The sequence below is a fragment of the Mobula birostris genome, chromosome 1, assembly GCF_030028105.1.
Source record: "Mobula birostris isolate sMobBir1 chromosome 1, sMobBir1.hap1, whole genome shotgun sequence".
Lineage (NCBI taxonomy): Eukaryota > Metazoa > Chordata > Chondrichthyes > Myliobatiformes > Myliobatidae > Mobula > Mobula birostris.
In genome coordinates, this window is record NC_092370.1 from 208887345 (window position 1) to 208910880 (window position 23536).

General features: G+C 38.7%; 3 protein-coding genes across 9 annotated transcripts in view; 1 reads left to right on the forward strand and 2 right to left on the reverse strand.

Moving 5' to 3' along the window:
- The window catches only part of tecpr2 (tectonin beta-propeller repeat containing 2), a 111371-nt gene extending 103276 nt beyond the window's left edge, over positions 1-8095 (reverse strand). For 4 of the 6 annotated variants that reach the window (XM_072270255.1, XM_072270282.1, XM_072270245.1 and 1 more), the window contains exons 1-2: positions 7927-8089; positions 1456-1690 (exon numbers count right to left, since the gene is read on the reverse strand). In XM_072270255.1, coding sequence (XP_072126356.1) covers positions 1456-1674 — 219 coding nt within the window. In that variant the 5' untranslated portion in view covers positions 1675-1690; positions 7927-8089. Of the gene's footprint in view, positions 1-1455; positions 1691-7926 lie in introns of all 6 variants that reach the window. The other 2 variants (XM_072270273.1, XM_072270265.1) reach the window with 2 other exon arrangements.
- An 890-nt stretch (positions 8096-8985) lies between these two features.
- cinp (cyclin dependent kinase 2 interacting protein) lies at positions 8986-20200 on the forward strand. 2 transcript variants are annotated; one of them, XM_072270310.1, is made up of 5 exons: positions 8986-9349; positions 16319-16475; positions 17136-17262; positions 18232-18361; positions 19127-20200. In XM_072270310.1, the coding sequence occupies exons 1-5, from the start codon at positions 9343-9345 to the stop codon at positions 19327-19329; spliced, it is 624 nt and encodes a 207-aa protein (XP_072126411.1). In that variant the 5' UTR covers positions 8986-9342; the 3' UTR covers positions 19330-20200. The 2 variants fall into 2 exon arrangements, with proteins under 2 accessions (XP_072126411.1, XP_072126418.1); XM_072270317.1 differs by lacking the exon at positions 8986-9349 and adding an exon at positions 9356-9709.
- Positions 19611-23536, reverse strand: part of znf839 (zinc finger protein 839) — a 39534-nt gene continuing 35608 nt past the window's right edge. The window contains exon 8 of the mRNA XM_072270297.1: positions 19611-23002. Coding sequence (XP_072126398.1) covers positions 21909-23002 — 1094 coding nt within the window. The 3' untranslated portion in view covers positions 19611-21908. The remainder of the gene's footprint in view (positions 23003-23536) is intronic.

Here is a 23536-nt window from a genome sequence, read left to right on the forward strand (position 1 = left end):
CGTGAGGAGTTGTTTTCTTATGCTTATAGATAGATATCAACAGGACAGTGACGAGCAAATGATTGGCAAATGGAGAGCATCATATAATTGCTCATTTGGAAGGAAGAACCAGAGAGAAAAAAAAAAGTATTGTTCAGAGTACAGGACAAAAATTGCAGACAACTGCAGAAAAAGGGTCCTGGAGGTCCTAGACAATGAAACAAAGGAAGTTAACATACTAGTACAGCAGGTAAATAGGAAAAGGGTAATGGAATGTTGGCCCTCATTTCATGAGGGCTGGCGTATAAAAGTAGGAAATTCTGACTGAAACATCACAAGGCACTGGTGAGATCACATCTAGAGTACTGCAAACATTTGTGTTTGGAACCAGTTCCAAGAAGATTTACAAGGTGATCATAGGTATGGATAGGTCATCCTTTGAGGAAACTACACATTGGAGTTTAGAAGAGATGATCACACGGGAACATGTTAAGATGCTCAGGGGGCTAGACAGGATGAATGCTGTGAAGATATTTTATCTGATGGGAGAGTCCAGAAACAGAGGGCACAGTCACAGAATGAGGAGGCACCCAAGAATGAAATAAAGAAAAACTTCAACAAAGGGTTACATGCCTTCCTTTATACAAATAGTCATAGAAGCAGAATCCTTGGGTATACTTATGGTTGAGGTAGACACATTTCCCATCAGCCAGGGAATCAAGGGTGAGGAGGAAGAGGTGAGGAAAATTAACCTGAAAAGAAGATGATCTAGCATGATCCTACTGAATGACTGAGTTGCCTAAAGGAGTAGAATGGCCAACTTCTGATCCCTACTTCTAACAGTTTGATGACATAAAACAAAATCCTGAGGAACAGGATCACAAACTCCTGTACTTAAATTTAAGAACATGCAGTTTTATTAAGGAACAATCAGACATGACTGGGCACTGGGGTTAGTTTGGGGAAAGATGGCAAAAAGGGAAATGAACCAGAAGGTATAAATAAGCAGCCCTGCATACAGTAAAAAGTCAACTTAAATTAAATACACTGAAGCGGAGGGCATAAAGATAATCTGGCAAAAGGTGGCTAAAATAACAAGGGGACTGTTCACACAAAAAAAATCCATAACATGGCGAGTACAAGATTTCCCCAGTCTTCTACAATGCACCTGAACTGGACACCCAAAGCCTACACAGGACTTAGTGCTTAACTAAAATTATTTTCTCATTTCTAATGCTCATCATCCCATGATCTTTCAAACTTATCTGACATTACTTTTGCCTTGGGAAGAATCACTACCCCTAGCTCACTTGCACTGAAACTACTCAAATAAATTGCACAAAGATGCCGGTGAAGAAAACTATGACACTGTGCTGAATTCAGTAGAAATAAAAAGCTAATGTCTAATGCACTGCATTATCTGCCCAACCAGCTTTATTTGCACAGCTACAGTAAAAAGCCAATGCTGATACATACCTCTAAATTATATTTTGTCATTTTGTTCAGCCGTCTGCAGTAGAGGTAAAGCATGCCGATGTTACTGCCCACTGCAATGTAGTCTTTATTGGCATCCAGTGCTGTGAGATGCACAAGTACATTTCGAAATCCTTTCTGTACTTTTGCTGGAATCGCATTAAGTAGGTAATATAAATGACTGAACTCCTTAAAGGTGGTAAATCTTGCATCTAATGCCATGGCATTCAAAATTACACTGTTAATAAGAAAAAAAAGGAACATTATTGGATCTTATTTACAGTATGCAAATAAACCAACTTTTTTTCTTCATTTATATCAGGCCGGGTTTAAACCTTGACAATGCAATGTTAGCAAGAAAATTATTGATATAAACTCAAGAAATAAAGTTTAAAAGAGAAATGATAATTATAGATGTTATCTTCACTTCCTTTAGCTGTTGTCCCTGTGTGAAAAACAAAGGAATTCCCCTAGCCTAATCTGTCATATTGAAGCTTTAAAGGCAGATCTTACTGAGCAAAGCTCAATTGTTCAATCCAGTTCAAGTAAACCTCACAAAAATAGTCCAAAACCAGAACTCTAAATGCACTCATAATTGAACAGCAGAGTTCTTCGCTTTTTTATTGAGGGTTTTTTCTATTTCTCACATTATAATCTATGCCATTATGATATCCATCAACTTATGAACAGCAAAGCACCAAAAACAAATATTGACTATTTACTCTTTTCCCAGATGCTGCCCAACCTACTGAGTTCCTCCAACATCTGCAGTCTTTCTCATGTTTCTAATAACAAAGCTATTTAGATAGCATTTTGCTCAAATTACAAGATTTCTCAGTCTAAATCTGCAGAGTTGGCAAAAAGCTGAGAGAGCCAGACTAATTAAACTTAAAGCTGTTTATCCTCTCAACTCCGGATTAATTGATGTCAATAGGGGTTAGCCCATCTCCATTCCTCCTGTAATTCACAACCAGCTCTTTTGTTTTTGCCACATTGAGGGAGAGGTTGTTTTCTTGACACCACTGGGTCAGAGAGATGACTTCTTCCCTGTAAACCACCTCATTACTGTTTGAGATTAGGCCAAACAATGTAGTGACATCAGCAAATTTAGTTAGCAGATTGGAGCTGTGGATGATGAAACAGTCATGGGCATACAGGGAATAAGGGGACTTAGTACACAGCCCTGAGGGGCTCCTGTGTTGAGAGTCACAGGGGTGGAGGTGAGGGAGCCCACTCTTACCACCCTGCCAGCAATCTGACAAGTCGTCCAGGATCCACTGCACAAGGCAGGGTCAAGGCCGAGGTCTCCGAGCTTTCTGTTGAGCTGGGATGGAATTATGGTGTTGAATGCTGAACTGTAGTCCAAGAACAGCATTCTCATATAAGCATTCTTCTTCTCCAGATGTGTAAGGGTGGTCTGTAGAGCAGTGGCTATTGCGTTGCCTGTCGATCAGTTGTGTCAGTAGGCGAATTGTAGGGGGTCCAGTTTGGGTGGACTACTATCAGTATCAAGTATCTCAGTAATGTATCTCATCGTCTCTGCTGATAACTGCATCCATCAGCTGATGGATGTTTCAACAATGTGAGGAAATAGACTTCAAATACCATCATTTGACTACTTCAGAAAGAAGTGCTTTATTCCTTTAATTGCAGAAGTTAATAGTCTCCTTTTTTACTATTTTAAAAACCCACTTAAATCATTATAACTCTGAATATTGTTTTCTTCATATTATGTTTGGTTATTTTGCCAATGCCATTTCTCCCACCACTGGACGTTTCTTATTAATACACCAAAATTCTGAACACATCCAGCAAACAGGCTGAATATACAAGCTATTAATAAACAAAATTGCCCAATGAATGCGAGGTGTAGAAGAGAGAGAGGGGTGGAAGTGGTGAAACAAGGAAGATATCACAGTAAACCACACTCCCATCTGAAAAAATATATCTCCTCACCATTACATTTGGCTTTCTACCTCTTAACATACAACATTTTATTTCCACACAGCTACAAGCTTAAAATGTTCACTTGTTTACTGTGTGGTATCATATGCACAACACCAAGATCAATTCTCTCTGTTACTTCAAAAGAACTACACCAAATTTATTAACATGGATTCTCTTTAATAATTATGCCAATGTACTATTTTGTACTGCTGCCACTAAGTTAACAAACTTCACGACATATGCTGGTGATATTAAACCTGATTCTGATTCACCTCTTTCCTCTGGTTCTCCTTCTCTGCCAAATGTCCCACACCCTTCCTACAGCCCTCCACCCTCACCATTCCCAACATCCTTGCTCCCACCAGATTTATAAACTCACTCTCCACTCCGTGTTTACAAATATAGTACAGTGCAGAAAGTCTTAGGCACTGTAGCTACATATTTGTGCCCAAGACTTTTGCACAGTACTGTATATATACAAAATATATAAATATAAATTACAAATTGACTCTCTGTTTAAGATTGTTTATTGAAATTGATGTGTTCTGTTAACCATTATTTCTTCCTAGCAGTGACGAGCTGTACAGATGAACAGTAAATGTATTTAGTTGGGGGAAGGGAGTGAAATTGCACGTATTATGTTTTGTATCACTTGAAATTTAGTTACTATAACCCATAGTTAAGTTAGCAGGTTCTATCTAATGCTTTACACTTCTAAATAATATAATAATTGCATACTATAATAGAGGAGATAAATTATCCTGCCCGGCACGTGTTTTCAAAGAGTAACTAATTTTCCAAAGCAATCTAGGGATATTGTGTTGGTGTAGCAAAGAGGCACCAAGATAAAAAAAAAATCAATAATGATCTTATAGAATAGTGCAGTCAGCAAAAAGCTGAACATCTAACTCCTGATTCCATTTATGTTCTTAACTAATTCAAACGCAATTGAACAAGCGCTTGTAAGAATAAATCCAAATAATATGGATTTACCAAATGCATTCAAATTCCAAATAACACTGATTGTTTTTCATTTGATGAGACTGTAAACAAGATCAGCAAGCTTTGCTCAATACCATTGTTTATTCATTTTCTGCAAGAACCTTGGATCTCAAGATGTCTTTTGGCCTGCAGTTTCTTCAGCACTAAGGGAGAACAGATGAGTGGAAGCTTTGTTTGCACGCTGAACTGAAACTAAAAATGAACCACAGAATTTAAGGCAAATACAAAAGTTCATCCCTTGTCTTTAATCTTCTATTCAATTACAACTACTCCATGTAAGAATGTGTTTTTTAAACATTTAAATTCTGATTTAAGAAAAGCAATATTCAGTGGCACAAAAAATGATTAAATTGACTGGCATTCTAATTGTGTTTCTATAAACTTTCAAAAAGTATGACATCCATGTGCTTCACAGAATAAACCTGTCTCTCCTTCTTTGACCTTCCAATCAGCATCATCCTACACTTCCCCAACTAAGCACTATATACAAATTTAATATCCCATCCAACTTTTGACTTGTGATTATTCTTGGACAATGACTTAACTCAAGATCTTGGTGATTCATCCAGTCTTCCTGCTGACTTTAAACACTACATTCCATGACAGGGGTATTGTGGGGTGTCCACCTCTGGTGAAGGAGCTTGTCGTGTCCATTCACCTTTGGTCCTCACTGGATACTCTGCTCTCACCTGTAGCTCCAAGCAGCTGTTTACATGTGACAACGGCTACACTCTGGTACACCGCTTTCACAAGCAGACTAGGCCAGGTGAGGGAAGCCGGCAGCCTCATACCCCAGAGAGCTAGGGACATGCAAATTCAGCTCTGGCTGACTGGGCAGACGAGATCTTCTCTGAGAATCAATGGCCAGGAAGATGGTACTGCAAAGCTCTGTGGAGAGCGAAGGGCATGACAAGGCACAGAAGACACCATAGTCATTCACTGCAATCAAGGAAGGCCTCAGCTTGCGACACTTGCTCGTATTACTGGACCCAGACTTCTGAGATCAAGAGAGTGGAACTGCCCCAATGCAACAGCCTTTCCACTTTAAAAGCTTTCCTACACAGGTTTCCTGTCATCGTTGGACATGACAGACAACCACCATAACTCCATGACAGTTCCTTCAAATTCAGGAAGTCTATTATGTATGCCAATATACATATTTGACAAAATTACTTCTTACTATTGTGGCCCTGTTAATAGAAATAGAAAACACAGGAAATAATCAGCAGTTCAGGCAACATTATGGTGAGAGAAACAGGGTTAATTGTTCTGCTTGGTAGCCTTTCAACAGAACAGTTCTAATTAAAGGTCACTCACCTGAAACATTAAAAAGGTAGCTCAAAACAATGGTGCGTGTAAATTTATAACTTTATTTTAAAAAAATGTTTCCAATATGGCTTTGTATTTTAACGCTGTTGCAGATCAGACTGTTAATAAAGGTTGTTAAAACAGGCATAAACTTCATCAGCTTTCTATAAGGTCAAGAACTGAAACATGGTTAATTAAGACAAAAAAATGATGCTATTTGAGATGCTGGAGGAACTCAGTGGGTCTCTCACCATCAATGGATGGAAATGGACAGTTGACATCTCCCAGTGGCCACACATTTTAATTCCACATCCCATTCCCATTCTGACATGTCTATCCACGGCCTCCTCTACTGTAAAGATGAAGCCACACTCAGGTTGGAGGAACAACACCTTATATTCCGTCTGGGTAGCCTCCAACCTGATGGCATGAACACTGACTTCTCTAACTTCCGCTAATGCCCCACCTCCCCCTCATACCCCATCTGTTATTTATATACACACGTTCTTTCTCTCACTCTCCTTTTTCTCCTTCTGTCCCTCTGACTATACCCCTTGCCCATCCTCTGGGTTCTCCCCCACCTTGTCTATCTCCCCAGGCCTCCTGTCCCGTGATCCTCTCATATCCCCTTTGCCAATCACCTGTCCAGCTCTTGGCTCCATCCCTCCCCCTCCTGTCTTCTCCTATCATTTTGGATCTCCCCCTCCCCCTTTCAAATCTCTTACTAACTCTTCCTTCAGTTAGTCCTGACGAAGGGTCTCAGCCTGAAACGTTGACTGTACCTCTTCCTAGAGATGCTGCCTGGCCTGCTGCGTTCACCAGCAACTTTGATATGTGTTGCTTGAATTTCCAGCATCTGCAGAATTCCTGTTAGTTGACATTTCAGATCAGGATCCATCACCTGACTGAATGACCAACTGTTTGTCATTCAGTCAGGTGATGTCCAGCACGTGTTGCTCTAGATTCCCCAAGAAAGCATCATATCTAAATTCAACAGAATCACAGAAAACAACAGAACAAGTGCGAGGGTCTCAGACAAAGATTAGCCCAGTCTGTGACGGAACAAACCAGAGGTAAGGAATTGCTCAAGCATCAACATATTTGGAAAGAAATCATGAAATGACAAGGGGCATAATAGCTCAAAAAAGTTTTAGAGTACAAGATCAAAAAGAAGAAAGTATATAAAGATGGGGAGAGAAGAAAATAGTGGGAATGAACAGGTGAAGGAAAAGACAACATGTTACAGTCACTCAGAAGGCAAGTTTTCAAAGTTGAAGAACAGAATGTGATTTTCCTAAGCAATACTGCGTTCTCCTGTTAGCAAATTTCTTAATAATCCAATTTCCTTATAACAAATATACCCTTACAGGCAAAGATTTGCTGCAGTCTCAAATAACTCCTTTGTTAGTTAAATTAGCAATCTTGAAAATAGGAAGAACTAATTAGCACAAAAAAAGCCAAATTTTGCATGCTTCTCTCTGCAGCTCGAACTAAGTATTTTTAGCATTTTCTGTTTTTATATCTCGTATCGGAGGTTTGCTGCTCTTCATTTAAAATCTGTTTATAGTTCTTCCGTCCATCATCTTCTAATACAAGAACAGAAATCTACACGATTTTAATTTGTTGCTGTCTATCCTGCCCTGTCTTTCAAATAGCCTATGAGCATCAGTAAATATTTTGGCGACAATGCTAGTTTCACCCAGTCACGTATACATAAACTACAGTTCACCTTTACTATAACTCAGGACAAAGGAAACCAAAATCAAAATAAATGATATCCACTTATTTTCAAACTTACTTAACAATATCCAATGCAGCAATCTATTCAAGTTCTGTATAGAATATTAAGTAATATCGCACTGAAATTCATACTAAATTTAGCAGATATCTTCCTCACAATTAAGCAGATTGGACATAGATATGTAATTTTGCATCTATCTCACGAAGATACCTTCAAAAATACAACTAGAGTTAAAAAAAATTGAGTTTCATAAGAAACGCATGTATCAGTTAACCCACAACATCCTGAGTGTAATCTAACATTTGTAATATTTCAACCAATCTCTGCCACGTAACTTAAAGCCACGGAGAACCTCCTATACCGAACCTGCAATAAATATTTTATTTCATTTATTCCTATGCCTCCCCTCAGTCCCCGGCGCCTCAGGCCTAACTGAGTGGTGTACTCTTCATATTTGCTTAACATTCAGCACTTACGATGCTCCAGTTGGACACTTCAACCCTTAAATCATCTTCCACTCTTCTCCCACCTCAGTTGCCATGTTGCATCGGACATGAAGCTACCCCTTCAGAAAGGCTCCTGCCGCACATACCATCACCACCTCCTGCCGGTCATCACTCCCACCAATCACCTCTTCATCTGCCTGCGTCCGCGCTCCACCAATCACCTCTTCATCTGCCTGCGTCCGTGCTCCACCAATCACCTCTTCATCTGCCTGCGTCCGCGCTCCACCAATCACCTCTTCATCTGCCTGCGTCCGCGCTCCACCAATCACCTCTTCATCTGCCTGCGTCCGCGCTCCACCAATCACCTCTTCATCTGCCTGCGTCCGCGCTCCACCAATCACCTCTTCATCTGCCTGCGTCCGCGCTCCACCAATCACCTCTTCATCTGCCTGCGTCCGCGCTCCACCAATCACCTCTTCATCTGCCTGCGTCCGCGCTCCACCAATCACCTCTTCATCTGCCTGCGTCCGCGCTCCACCAATCACCTCTTCATCTGTCTGCGTCCGCGCTCCACCAATCACCTCTTCATCTGCCTGCGTCCGCGCTCCACCAATCACCTCTTCATCTGTCTGCGTCCGCGCTCCACCAATCACCTCTTCATCTGCCTGCGTCCGCGCTCCACCAATCACCTCTTCATCTGCCTGCGTCCGCGCTCCACCAATCACCTCTTCATCTGCCTGCGTCCGCGCTCCACCAATCACCTCTTCATCTGTCTGCGTCCGCGCTCCACCAATCACCTCTTCATCTGCCTGCGTCCGCGCTCCACCAATCACCTCTTCATCTGCCTGCGTCCGCGCTCCACCAATCACCTCTTCATCTGCCTGCGTCCGCGCTCCACCAATCACCTCTTCATCTGTCTGCGTCCGCGCTCCACCAATCACCTCTTCATCTGCCTGCGTCCGCGCTCCACCAATCACCTCTTCATCTGTCTGCGTCCGCGCTCCACCAATCACCTCTTCATCTATCTGCGTCCACGCTCCACCAATCACAACACCTCCTAACTACACCGTCATTCAGCCAGTTCACCAGTCCTGAATTGTTGCGCATTTCCACCAATTACAGCGGCTTGCATGCAAATCCCATTCCTGGTCACCTTGCGCCGTCTTGCTGTATTTGTTAAGCTCCTTAAGCCTTTACGCCTTGACCACATGACAAATCCGCTAACAAAGCGCTGGAAATCCCGCCTCTTTAGGTCCGAGTAACCAGTCAAACCAGCTCCCACCCCACCGCAAACACTTCTCCAATCCAACACGAGCAACTTTGCAACATTAGCGAATCAAAATAGGAAAGCGGCGGCGCCGCGTGCGTTGCGAGAGAGGCGGTGGAACGGAAGTGCCCAGTTATTGTGGATTCCAATGTGGTCTGTCCTCTACGCGGCTTTTGAAAATGGAAGGTACGCCTTAAATGTTTTGCACATGAATCTGTTGTACTTCCATGTGACTTATGTTTAAAACGGAACTATGAGCATTTGGCCTTCTGACCCTGTTCTGCTATCCCAATGTCATTTTCCTGATATCCGTACATCCCGAAAGATTCAGAAAGCTTACAACTCTGTTTTCAGTTTAGTCAGTAGCCGCCCTTCTACCCCTCGCTCCTACAGCACTCCAGGGTAAGGAATTCCAAAGATTCATCGCCATCTCTGTGCAAATATTTCATCTAATGTCCTACTGCGTACTCTGAGACCACATCCTCTTGTTTTAAATTCTTCCACAAGCGGAGATCTTCCTTCATCCGGTTGAAATCTAAGAATTTTGTAAGTTTTAATGACTCTTCTTATTCGAAATTCTAAAGAATTAAGACATAATCTACGCATTTCTTTTATACTATCCTTGGCATATATCTAATGACTTCATCATGTTCCCCTTGCTCAAGTAAATCCTTCGAAAGGAAACCAATATTCCACATTATGTCCTCTTGTTGTAGTAAGATATCGGTTCCCTTGCAGAATCAAGAATATTATAATTGGCATATGTTGAGAAATTTGTTGTTTTTCACAGCAGTATATTGCCGGACATAGAAAAGCTAAGTAATGCATAAGTGGAATACTGAGATATTCACGAACTGTTCAGAAATCTGATGTCAGAGAGGAAGAAACTGTTCCTAAAACGTTGTGTGTATCTTCAGCCCACGATGGGGAGTGCTTCCTGCCCAATATTAATGAGAAGAAGGCATATCCTGGATAGTGAGTGTCATTAATAATGGACACTGCAGCAAGTTCAGGTCCTTGCTCAGGCAGGAGTTAATTCTAACCACGACTAACATCTCAAAGAACTTCATCACAGTAGATTTAAGTGCCACGGGGTGATGGTCATTCTCGCAGCTTGCACTTTTCTTGGTGCATTGATAATGTTTGATGCCTTTTTGAATTAGGTGGGAACCTCCAACTGCAGCAATGAAAGTTTCAAGATGTCTTTGAACACTCCAGTCATTTGGTGGGCTTAGATTTTCAGTACCCTGCCAGGTACAACTTGGGGTTTGACACCTTATGAAGGTTCACCCTCTTACAGGATGGTCTGATATCGGCCTTTGAAACAGAGATCATGAGGATGCCAGTTACTGTGGGGATGTGCGCAGAGATAGTGTTATTCTTCCCTTTAAAGCAATCATAAAAGGCATTGAGCATATTAGGAAAAGGAGCATCACTGCCATTTATGCCATTTGGTTTCACCTTATAGGAAGTAATGGCATGCAAGCCCTGCCACAGCTACTGTGGATCTAATAGTGTCTCAAACTGTACATGGCATTGCCTTTTCACTCTCACAATGGCCCGCTGTAGGTTATACTGTACCTAGCCATCCTGAATGATTGTGGATCACCAGTCCTGAACGTCAAAGATCTTGCCCTCAGCAGACTATGGATCTCGTGGTCAGGGCTTCAGTTGGGAAGACTTGTTATGTTTTCAAAGGCGTACATTCATCTACATCAATCTCGATGAAGATGACTTAACCCTATTCAGATTGAAGATGATTCTCTGAACACGGTCCAGTCCACTGATTCAAACGAGCTCTGATAATGCTCCTCCACCTTCCCTGAACATACATACCTTCATGGTTCTTGGCCCTGGTGATGAGGTCCTCAGTGTCTGCCTATATGCAAGGAGTACAGCTAGGTGATTGGTTTTGCCAAATCTTCTCATAAAGGGCCACTATTTGCTTTCTTGATCACTTGTTACTCCTACCTATTAGCTTTTAATGATGTGCAAGGTCCCTTAGACTGACAGGTTTATTCAGTCTCACAGCTCCAGCAACCTAGGTTCAATTTGACCTCCAGTGCTGCCTGAATTTGCACTTCCTCCATATGTTTCCAGGTGCTGCAATTTCCTTCCACATCTCACAAATGTGTAGGTTGGTAGGTTATTTGGCTGTGGTCAATTATACCTATTATGTCTGTATCTGTGTAGTATAATCTGGTGGGGTGAGGGGGGTGGAGGAAGTTTAAGTGAATATGGAGGCATAAACATGGAATTAGTGTAAATGTTTACATTGACTTTGTAGGAAGAGATTGTTTTCTGTGCTGAGTTATGATTTTCTTTTAACTAAGGTTAACAATTAATATAACATGGCTTTTTTGCATAATAGGTCATGTCTAACCTATGTAATAGTTTTTCAAGGAAGTTACTAGGAAAGTTGAAGGAAAGGTGCTGTATATTGCTAAATTCTATGTAGACAACACCTTTGACAAAGCCCCAACATGGGAGGCTGGTTTAGTTACTTGTCATTCAGGATGTAGTAAAGTCGATTCAACATTGGCGTAGCAGAAGCCAGAGACGGTAGTAGATGGCTGCCTCCCTGACATGTGTGCTGCAGGGATCAGTGCTGTGTCTGTTGTTTGTCATCCCATATTTATGATTTGGATAATAATGTGGTAAATTGGATCAGCAAATATGCAGAAAGCTCCAAGTTTGGGAGATAGTGAACAGTGGGGAAGGCCACAAAACTTGTGGGAGATACTGGACCAGTTGGAAAAATGGGCTGAAAAAATGGAATTTAATGCAGACAGCTAAGAGTTGTTCTTTGGAAGGACAAACCAGGGTAGATTGTACACAGTGAACAGTAGGGCACTGAAGAGTGCAGTAGAACAGGGATCTGGAAATAAAAATGCATAATTACTTGGAAGTCACGTTACAGGTAGATAGGATTCGTAGAGAGCTTTTGACACATTGGCCTTCATAAATCACAGTAGATGGAATATTTATTTGAAGCTGTACAAGATATTGGTGAGGCCTAATTTGAAATACTGTGTGCATTTCTGGTCACCTACAGCATGTCAGTAAGATTGAGAGAGCGCAGAGAAAATTTACAATATGTTGGTGGGACTTGAGGACCCAAGTTATAGGGAAAGGTTGAATAGGTTAGGACTATTCCCCACAGCATAGGAGAATGAGGAGCAATTTGATAGAGGTATACAAAATTATGAGGGGTATAGGTAGGTAAATGCAAGTAGGCTTTTCTCATTGAGGTTGGGTGAAAGAACTAGATGTCATAGGTTAAGGGTGAAAGGTGAAATAGTTAAAGGGAACATCTTCACTCAAAAGGAGAAACAAGCTGCCAGTGTTAGTGGTAGACATGGGTTTGATTGCAATATTTAACAGAAGTTTGGATAAGATAATGGATTAGAGGGGTAGGGCAGGATATGGTCCAGGTCTGGGCCGATGGGACTAAGCAGAATAACAGCACAGCATGGACTAGATGGGCCAAAATATCGGTTTCTGTGTTGTATTGCTCTATGATTATGTCTAAATGGTGGCCTGTTTTGTAGCACTCTATAAGTTGCATGTTTCATTTTGTAGAAACAATATTTTAAGGATTCTGATTATCTTTGGTATTTTCCTAAACCATCACATCCAGGACAAATGTGTCTTTGCTCGTAAATTTTAAATTAAGTACAGCAAGATAAGCTGCCATATGTACTATGCATATAATGACTCTTAAATGTATGAGAGCTCTAGAAAAGCAAATTCAAGATGTGCTTAAAATTCACCTAAATCAATTAAGGAAATAGCAAGGTATTATTGAGCTCTTAACTGGCCAGAGTGCATTTAAAAATTTGTGATACTTTAACCTTAAATAATAAAATGTTAGCTGTGTTCTGTTTGCATCTAGTATATTTGTCTCAAATATAGTTTAGAAAATACAATGTGTTTGCTAAATAGTCAGTGAAAGTAAAACTTATAATCTAACATGATAGGAATCAGGCATCTAGACTGCAACATTGAAGTACACTTTCCTCCAGTCATCCCAACCACCATATCCTCTGATTCATTTATCAGTCTCAGCTACCAAGCCTCAACTATACTTGCTGGCTAATGCAAGCAATAAGGGCTTTCTTTTTCTGGAGTCGAGGCATACAAAGAAAATGTGATTCTTTCCTTAGACTCCCAATGCTATTATATCATTTAAGAAACATAAAAGCATGATGGAATACAGCACTTTTACTTTCAGTTGAAAAAAACTTGAGGCTCGACACCAAAGCAGCCTGCATAATAGAAAAACAACAGAAATTCTGCAGATGCTGGAAATTCAAGTGTGTGTTGCCTGCATAATAGACATCCCATCTGAAATACTGATTTTCAACACAGTCACTATTCACTGTGATTCTGATAGGATTTCCCAGACTACCTTGTCAAACTTGGAGCAGCAACACCACCATCTGCAAATTCCCCTTTATGTCACAGATCATCATGATCTAGAAAGATAGCTATTCCATTACGATAGCTGTATGTAAAAAATGAAATTGCTGACTTAACAGCATTATGGGGGTACCTCTATCATCGGATACCAAAAGGTCAACATTCCCAAGGGCAGTGTGTGCCTCTCCTGGTGACATCTATATAACATGAATTAATGTTTTAAAAAAAAAAGGTCCATTGTTCTCTCTAATAATTGAACAAGAATGAAATGGTTCATGTTTATTGTTTGACTTCAAGAAGTTTAAAATGCATTTTGGTTGTATTGCTTGGTCTGCTGCTTATAGCTCCCTTAGAGCTCTAAACCCAGTTCTGCCTTGGGTCATCTGTTGCTGAACAATTCTGTTCTTAAATGAATAACATTTTTGTCTAGTCTCCCTTGGTAACAATACAATTTAAAAGGTTGCATTGTCATGCTATTTAAATTTAAACCTTGTGATTACTGACTTACATGAGCTTCTGGTCCTTCATAAACTTTCATTTTAAAATCCTGAAGCATAAACCAAAATATTACAAAAATTGGAAGTCTGAAGTAAAACAGAAAATAATGGAAATACTCTAGGCAGGCAGCATTTGGGTAACAACGTTAATCTCTTTACGAAGGGCTTTAGTAACAGAAACCAGTCAGATCAACCAGCTTTTTCTGCTACATCTTAAAATAATCATCCAAATCAAAAATTCTCTCACTCTCTCTCTGTGGAATCTCTTGCAGCCTTCTAACTAGTTACAACTTCGGAATCAGATTAGGTTTATTATCACTGGCATGTGACATGAAATTTGTTAACTTAGTAGCAGCAGTTCAATGCAATACATAATCTAGCAGAGAGGAAATAATAATACAAAAATAATAAAACAAGTAAATCAATTACATATATTGAATAGTTTTTTAAAAAGTGCAAAAACAGAAATACTGTATTTTAAAAAAAGGTGAGGTAGTGTCCAAAGTTTCAATGTCAATTTAGGAATCGGATGGCAGAGGGGAAGAAGCTGTTCCTGAATCGCTGCGTGTGTGCCTTCAGGCTTCTGTACCTCATACCTGATGGTAACAGTGAGAAAAGGGCACGCCCTGGATGCTGGAAGTCCTTAATAATGGACGCTGCCTTTCTGAGACACCGCTCCCTAAAGATGTTGGGTATTTTGTAGGCTAGTACCCAAGATGGAGCTGACCAGATTTACAACCTTCTGCAGCTTCTTTCGGTCCTGTGCAGTAGCCCCTCTATACCAGACAGTGATGCAGCCTGTCAGAATGCTGTCCACAGTACAATTATGGAAGTTTTTGAGTGTACTTGTTGACATGCCAAATCTCTTCAAACTCCTAATAAAGTATAGCTGCTGTCTTGTCTTCTTTATAATTACATCGTTATGTTGGGAACAGGTTAGATCCTCAGAGATCTTGACACCCAGGAACTTGAAGCTGCTCACTCTCTCCACTTCTGATCCCTCTGAGGATTGCTAAGTGTTCCTTCGTCTTACCCTTACTGAAGTCCACAATCAGCTCTTTCATCTTACTGACATTGAGTGCCAGGTTGTTGCTGTGGCACCATTCCACTAGTTGGCATATCTCACTCCTGTATGCCCTCTTGTCACTACCTGAGATTCTACCAACAATGGTTGTGTCGTCAGCAAATTTAGAGATGGTATTTGAGCTATGCTTAGCCACACAGGCATGTGTATACAGAGAGTAGAGCAGTGGGCTAAGCACACAACACTGAGGTGCGCCAGTGTTGATTGTCAGCGAGGAGGATATTTTATCACCAATCTGCACAAACTGTGGTCTTCCATATAGGAAGGGAGGTACAGCGGCCCAGGTTCTGCAACCTCTCAATCAGGATTGTGGGAATGATGGTATTAAATGCTGAGCTATTGTCGATGAACAGCATCCTGACGTAGGTGTTTGTGTTTAAGTGGTCTAAAGCCGTGTGGAGAACCATTGAGATTGCGTCTCCTGTTGACCTATTGTGGCGATAGACAAATTGCTATGGATCCAGGTCCTTGCTGAGGCAGGAGTACAATCTAGTCATAACCAACCTCTCAAAGCATTTCACCACTGTTGATGTGAGTGCTACTGGGCAATAGTCATTAAGACAGCCCACATTATTCTTCTTAGGTACTGGTATAATTGTTGCCTTTTTGAAGCAACTAGGAACTTCTGCCCATAGCAGTGAGAGGTTGAAAATGTCCTTGAATACTCCCGCTAGTTGGTTGGCGCAGGTTTTCAGAGCCTTACCAGGTACTCCATCGGGATCATCTGCCTTGCAAGGATTCACTCTCTTTAAAGGCAGTCTAATATTTGCCTCTGAGATGGAGATCATCAGGGATCATCACAGCTGTAGTTGTGTTCTCCCTTTAAAAGCATGCACTGCTTCAGTTCTGAAATCTGAACCATCCCCAGTTCTGTCCACACCACTATTTATAACAGATCATTCAGCTTCCTCAGCTCCAAGATTGGGCTCTCCTAAATTTTCCTCTCTTACTCATCAGACTAGTCCTGGCATTTCCATGTGAAATTTTGCTTGAAAATACTCCTTGTAAACTACTTGATGCACTAAAGGTGCCAAGTATGTGCAAATTATTACACCTATGAACATATGTAGTATATTAATGGCAGTTCCGTTACAATTCTATTTGGCACTGTGTAGAATTTTTTTTCTTAAAAAGAGACATGTCTTAATTTAGGTTTAATGACTCCAAGAAAACCAGACTTGAGTAACAGTTCCAGAAAGATAAAGGACAATGCTGCGGATTGGCATAACCTCATACTGAAATGGGAAACTTACAACAATGAAGGATTCTCACTCGCAAATAAAATTGTTAACAGTAAACTCAACCACAAGTAAGTATTTTTGCACATTTTACATTGAAATATTGCTTCAACATTTTAAATAAAAACATTTTTACTCAGTAGTGATATGGAAATTGAATTCATCACCTCCTGCCTTGCATTTCCACAATATACAGGTTAAGCCATTATTACCTTAAAAATCATTAATATTGCTTTGTAATATTCTTTAGAAAATAAGTTTACAAAGAGTCTAAATATTGTTATGTTTTGAATGTTTCTAAACTAAGACATTTTGTCCTGGAGCAAATCTGATTTGCAATTTGCAAACAAAGAAATATAAACATTTACAAATTTCATCATTCTGTTCAGAGTAGAGATACCTGTAATACATTATTAATAATACACTGAAATAACTCAGTACTTAATTTATGATTTGATAAATGTGATTCAGTAACACCTTTGAGCTAATATTAATGATTGAATCTGAAACATCTTTAGTAAATTTGGACAGACCTAATCTAAAATTTAGATTAAATCCCAAACTTTTTTTGCCAATGAGGTTTACCATTAACCAAGGGGGCTGTGGACCCCAGTTTGGGAACCCCTAGTCTAAATGGCCTTTACTATTCACTTGTATCAATTAGAACATTACACATTCTAGTGTTGTCTTTAGCCAGTGATATTGACGTTCTACATTGTTAACTTCTTTAGGAGTGGTGAAACCAGACAGGAACTATCTGATGATGATTTCACTGTTCATCATGAAAAGGCTACTTTGGAATACAACAAAGAACTTGAGGAACATTGCACTGAATTACTTTATTTCCTTGACAAAATGGTATGAATTTAAATACACTATGAAAACAAATTCCATATTAATAAAAAGTGAAGTACAGTTGCAAATTGATGTTTCCTGTATTAGTGGAACCTTGTAGCTGAAAATTAGATTACAGTATTGCCATAATCCATTTTTCCATGATATTCAGAAAGTGCATATAGTTTCACCTTCAGCTTGAGGGAGGAAATTTATAATACCTTTCTGTATAACTAATAAGAGCAGCAGCTTCGTTGAGGTATAGCCAGTCTGCACTTATTGCATGAAATAAGTTTTAACACCAAAGCCTAATGCAGGACTAATGAATTGTGGCAGTTTCAAAGAAATCAGTATTACTCTAATGGAAGAGCTTTGATTTGAAATGTTATCTGGTTTCTTCCCTACAGCTGTACCCTACTATTTCAAGCATTTTCTATTTTTAATTATGGATTTGCATTGCATTGTAAAGTGACAAACTGGCTCAAGGGTGACCCACTGCAGTTAAGGACTATGGTGACTCTTAATCCCAGGCACAAAGTGGAGATGAAGTTAGGAGGATTTTCAGTGATTTCTGAATATGGTTTAGCTCTGTTGAAACTTTCGTTAAAGGGCCATTGTCTTGTTTGGTACATGGCAAAGTTAAACTCATGTATCCTTGAGGAACAAATATACTTATGAAAGCCAATGCAGTATTCTCTTGCTTCTTGCCTATGAGTAATATACCTATTAATCTGATTTTCCAAAACAAACCTCTTAAATTTAGAACTATTGGAAAAATAAATTTACCATAGAATTTGATTAATTAAAGCAATTAAAAGCTGCTTTTATGCTAGTCACAAATGTCATCAATAAAAGTGTTGAATTTGTTTCAGCTACTATATTTGCTTAGCTATCTAGCTGATGAGTATTCTTACAGTTAGGGTAGTGTTGCCTTAACAGAATTGGAGTAAAATGCATGTTCACATAATACAATCTTTACTTAATCTTTTTCAGAACAAATTGGTATTGAAGATGGAAAAGCTTTGTGCTACTATGAAAGGAATAAATGATCTTGACACTTACCACTATGGTGAAACAGGAAGATCAATACCTCTATTTCACACATGGCCCACAAAATATTTCTGTAAGGGTAACTTATCACAAAACGTAATATTATTTTCTATAATTAGCATTCTCAATATTAATAAAATCTAGGGTTTCATTAGTACTTTGGAAAAGTAGAATTGTAACTAAATTGCAAGCTACTGATGGATGGGTATTTTGCAATTCTAAAACTAATTACAGGAATCCATACCATTGTTTTTTTTTTGTGGTTATGTTAGAGTTAAAAAAAAATACTAATTTCAAATGAGGCTTACTTGAAAACAGAGTAATATACACTTCTGTTGGTGAACACCCATTTTTGCTTTGTATAAATACTAAAGTGCTTTAAAATTATTCACTTGATTCTTTCTTGTCCCCTGCAGTTTTGTAGAGTGGCTCCTTAGGATCTGATGCCTTCAAATAACTTGACACATTTATTTTCTACAATACCCAGCCCATGATAACTTACATACCAGATGACAGGGAAGGTGGCCTACAAGTCATAATTTAACCTAAATTTCACCTTCTCTCTTAACGACTATGCCTACAGTTTTCCATTAATTACACCTGCTACTAAAGTTATCAATCCACCTGTCCAGAGCCCAGGTATAGTACAGCAAATAGCAGAGTCTTATGTTCAGTTACTAACGACTTTAGTTGACTAGAAAAAATACTTCATGGCTGAACAACTTTTGACAAATGATAAAATCATCAATTTAATCCTTTACATTTAAATTACAAGTATGAAGTCTTGCTGCTGTAAGTTAAATGACTTTTTTTGATATTTAACCACTTTCTGTTTCAGATATAATCTCTGCTGAGTTACTGGAGATGTACCAAAAAGAACTGCAGCTAAAGAGTTTAATTGTTCAAGAGATCGCCCACACTAATAGCTGTGATCTTATGATGGTACAGTTATCTTCCTGGCTGTACCAGCCTTACATAGAAGAAAAGGCCAGATTCCTTGTTGAAAGTATGCTGCTGGAAACAGGACACAGAGCTCTATAACGTAATTGAAAATTATTACAAAATAATTGTTGGAGACAAACCACCTATTTATAGAATTTTTTACTTTGAAACCATATGTTTATTAAAATTAGCTCGGCATAACTAAACACCTACTAAGGCTTACCCAAGATTGTTTAGCTAAACTTTTGAAAATTGGTTTGTGCATGAGTAAATATGAACTCCATGTGGCAAGAATTACTAGGTTTCACTCTTCAATGAAATTTTGTATACTGTAAAAGGTAGAATTCAGTAGACAATGAGTATGACAAACGACAAAGAAAATATATTTATTTATTTCCTTTTTTAAGAAACTCTTGAAATACTTGTGCTGAAAAATAATTTTGTTCAAATTATTAAACAATGGTCCTGAAAGGTTGTTAATGATTTGTCTTGCACTCAAGCGATGGAAAAACAAAGAGCAAAACTGCAAAATAAAAGTGGCTTTTAAAAAAAATCTGTTCCATATATTGCTAATATTTAACGGAGCTTGATGGTGGCTTTATAGGTTTATCATCCTATTAAAGGCAGCTTTTCAAAAATATAGACCCATGTTACCAAAAAAAACCACATGGTCTACATAAAATTCTACAGCAAATATTTATAACAGTTTAACAATGGTGCATAATACAGTGTACAAACCAAACTTTGGCCTGTTACAAAGCTGATCCTTGACAAAGAGCAGTTCCATTTTGTAATAACCTTAAAAATATCAAATATTTTAAGTGAAAGATGATTTAACTCCATCCTTTTATGAAATTATCAGGTGACTGTAACCATCATCCAGTTACTTGACATTTAATCATCCCAAATTAAGGCAACAAAACTGTCTGTCAAGATTACAATGTACTAATAAGTCAAAGACATTACAAAATACTTTGTATATTATAATTAAAAATAGAAAATAAATTCCATTTTCTGCTATTTTCAATCTTTAAATAGTTTCATTATTTACAATAGTCAAATTACAGGCCTTTGATAAAGATTTGTTATACACTAACAAAACTAGAAACTACGAACATGCACAACGGCTTTAATACATCTTTAATGAACAGCCCACCATGGGTAGTAAGCACTATATACACAGTGTAGCGATGTAACTTTCCCATTTTCACATTCTTGCAAACTTACACAAAAAAACAGCATGTTTCACATTAGATGCAAGATTCAAACCAGATTTTGGGGAGGGGGAAGGAAATGTCTACTAGGCATAATTGAAAACATGCTGCACAAGGGAAGTGACTCATTGAAAACTTCATAACTAAGGCTAAATGAAGAGTTAATTTTAATTACAGTTCTCAAAATTTAAATTTAGGTGATAACTAATGTTACTCCAGTACTCCTGCTTGCAACTTAGCCATCTCATAAATTCTGATCCTCAAATGAAGCTTTTGGATATAACACTGTAAACACAATGACTGAAGACGCCCTTGTTGGCAACTACAAATAGATGGCAACAATGTCAGGAGCAGAGCAGAAACGTAAATGACTGAAATACAAAACAATTGTCCCAAAAAGAGTTTAGCTTAAAGCAGCAAGGTCCATATATTTGCAATGTGTTTGGAACTGAAACAGAAGCACTCAATATATACAAATACATAGCCCAAAAAATGTGTTGATGCCACACAGTTTTCATAACCCATGTGGTTCAGAATTAATATTCAGCAATTTATTTTGTTTAGCAGGTTATCCAATCAGTAAATGTTCATAATAAAAGCACTGTGTTCTCAACTGCTTGAAGTCTAATTTCCTAAGTGATCAAATTTGGTGGTTAAAATTCTACCCCAGTAAAACATTTAGTGGAGAAAAAACTTTATCCTCCTTGTACTTAGAACAGTCATGAAGACTAATTTAAATAAATTCAGTGTTTTAAATCAGAAAATACCAAAAAACTTGTAGACTTTTTGCAAATTTAAAGATTTCAATCATTTACAAGTGATCTAAACAAATTTTGTTTACTACATAATATGCATGTTCCCTGTCATTTGAGATGAACGACAAAGATTAAACTACTAAAATTTTAACAAAAATTTCACTTTTCCAATGTAACAGATTTATATTTATTATAACCTTTTCATGGGAGTACAATTAATCCTTTAAAGGCAGTTTCAAAAAAAGGCAGTAGAACATATACAAATGCTATTTTGGCAAAATAAGTATATTGAATAAGCAATAAGGAGTTAAAGATACAAAGAAAGCTTTCAATTTCAGTGCAGCAACATCACATTTTCTGGACAACTGCAGTCAAGGGTATGTTCCAGAAAACAATAAATAAAATTGGATTTATTTTATAAAATTAACTTGCGTACCTTGCCATGCACATTGCAACATGGAGGGTAACCACTCTCAAAACCTTCTACTCAGTTTTGTACAAGACTTGTTAACTCAGGGGATGATAAAGTTTAACACAAAAATACATTAAGTAATTAATAAATGTTCACCAGAACATAACAGGAAAAGGTCTCTAGTTTCTTTTACAAAAATGAACAGCCTTATTTTTGTACTATATCAGTTCACAGAACACGTAAAAACCTCCTTTTAGTTATTTTTGCTTTTCTAATCAGAAGGTCAGGGCATTCAAGTTATTGTTCCACTTCAGTTTGTGTCTGTGAGACTAACAAGCCTTCACTTTGCCCTTCAGAATCCATTGCCAAAAGTGCTTCAACAGTTTCAAAGGGAACACCATCAGGTGTTCGTATGTGCATTGTAGTACCATCAGCATTAGTTACTATAACAATGCCTTCAGATGTCTGTGACACAACAGCTGTTCCTTCATGTGACACAATGAGACCCTCAGAAGTTTGAATGAAGATCTGCTCGTGTCCCTGGGACAATAGCTCTTGACCCCCAACAGGCAGTTGGAATTCTAATGCTCCATCTTCTGTCACTGTACTTTCTATAATATCTTCCGAACTTTCATGATTTCTTTGATCCACATTCGGTTCTTCAAAGTGACCTATTATTTTACTTCGATTTGCTACTTGCAACCCATTCACTTCTTCAGAGGATACCTGACTATTGAGAACTACTTGGGGGGAAATTTCAGCTTCAAAAGTCTGTTCAGTCTGATGATGTTGCCTGTGACAATCCTGACCTATGGGCTCCACATCTTGAGAGAGAGCCTTCTCAAGCTGCTGCATTTGATCTGCTATGTCAGAATCATTGAGTTGCTCACTTTGTTCCTGATTGCCAAGTGGATCCTGGCTGTTGATAGTATGCTGCAAATCCTGAACAGAGTTGCTTGCTTCGCAACCTTTTTGGCTGACCTTAGCCATGTCTGAAAGTAGTGAATTCTGATTGGTCATTTCATCCACAGTGGGAGTTAATTCAGCATTGTTCAACTGCTCGGAAATATTTTGACTGGACAATTGTTCTTGAACCAATTCCTCTGCTGTAAGATCTGTGTCCATACTTAAAAAATCTCCTCCCTGAATAGTATTATTAAGGACTTCATTGTGGGTTTCCAACAGGGGAAGTTGAGAATTTGACAGGTTTACTTGAGTTACCTGATAACACAATTCCTCAGAAGTAGACTGTTCCATGGAACTGGAACTTTTAACATCCGCGGAAAGCAACACTCCATCAGTATGGTTATCCACCTCCTGATCTGCCGTTGGTCCATACTCTGTATGTGGATCACAAGCATTCAGGGCGGGGCTTTCAATTTCTTTCTTGTCTAAAGAAGGAAACATTAGTTTTAAATAATACAGCTAAATAAAACAATCCAATAATGTAGCATGCATACACTACTCCCAAGAAATCTGTACAAATCATATAAGTAGCAAATTATAACTTCAATTGCCTTGCTCACTACACACACCCATAAATATCCTGCTCACCTACATCAGCAAAAGCATTTTTAGTTGGGCTGTAAAATGCAGGCATCAGAAATTGCACAAAACTAATTTTCCCTTATTTAACAATGGTTATAGAATTTCACATAAAACTATGTGCTGAAAGAACAAGCATATTTTCCTCTTTTAGTTTGGGAACTTTTTTCATAAACAGATTATTTCTAAAAAGCAACTTAAGACAGGATAGATTGTTAAAATCATCTTTTTGGAAAATGCACCACAAGTAAACATGTTTGGGCCCCAAGTGCAAGCAATGTGTTATCTCAATCAGTTCCTAGTGTATCATAAGTCCCCAGCTGTGTTTTTTTTTTGCATCAAATTGTATTCTTATCAGAGCTGTCAAAAAGATGTCAGAA

Bases quoted from the DNA above. Each gene is read 5' to 3' on its own strand.
- cinp (XM_072270310.1), top strand. The intron at 16,476-17,135 runs GTAAGTATTTTT...TAACTTCTTTAG, and splicing joins AACAGTAAACTCAACCACAA to GAGTGGTGAAACCAGACAGG. The intron at 18,362-19,126 runs GTAAGGGTAACT...TTTCTGTTTCAG, and splicing joins ATGGCCCACAAAATATTTCT to ATATAATCTCTGCTGAGTTA.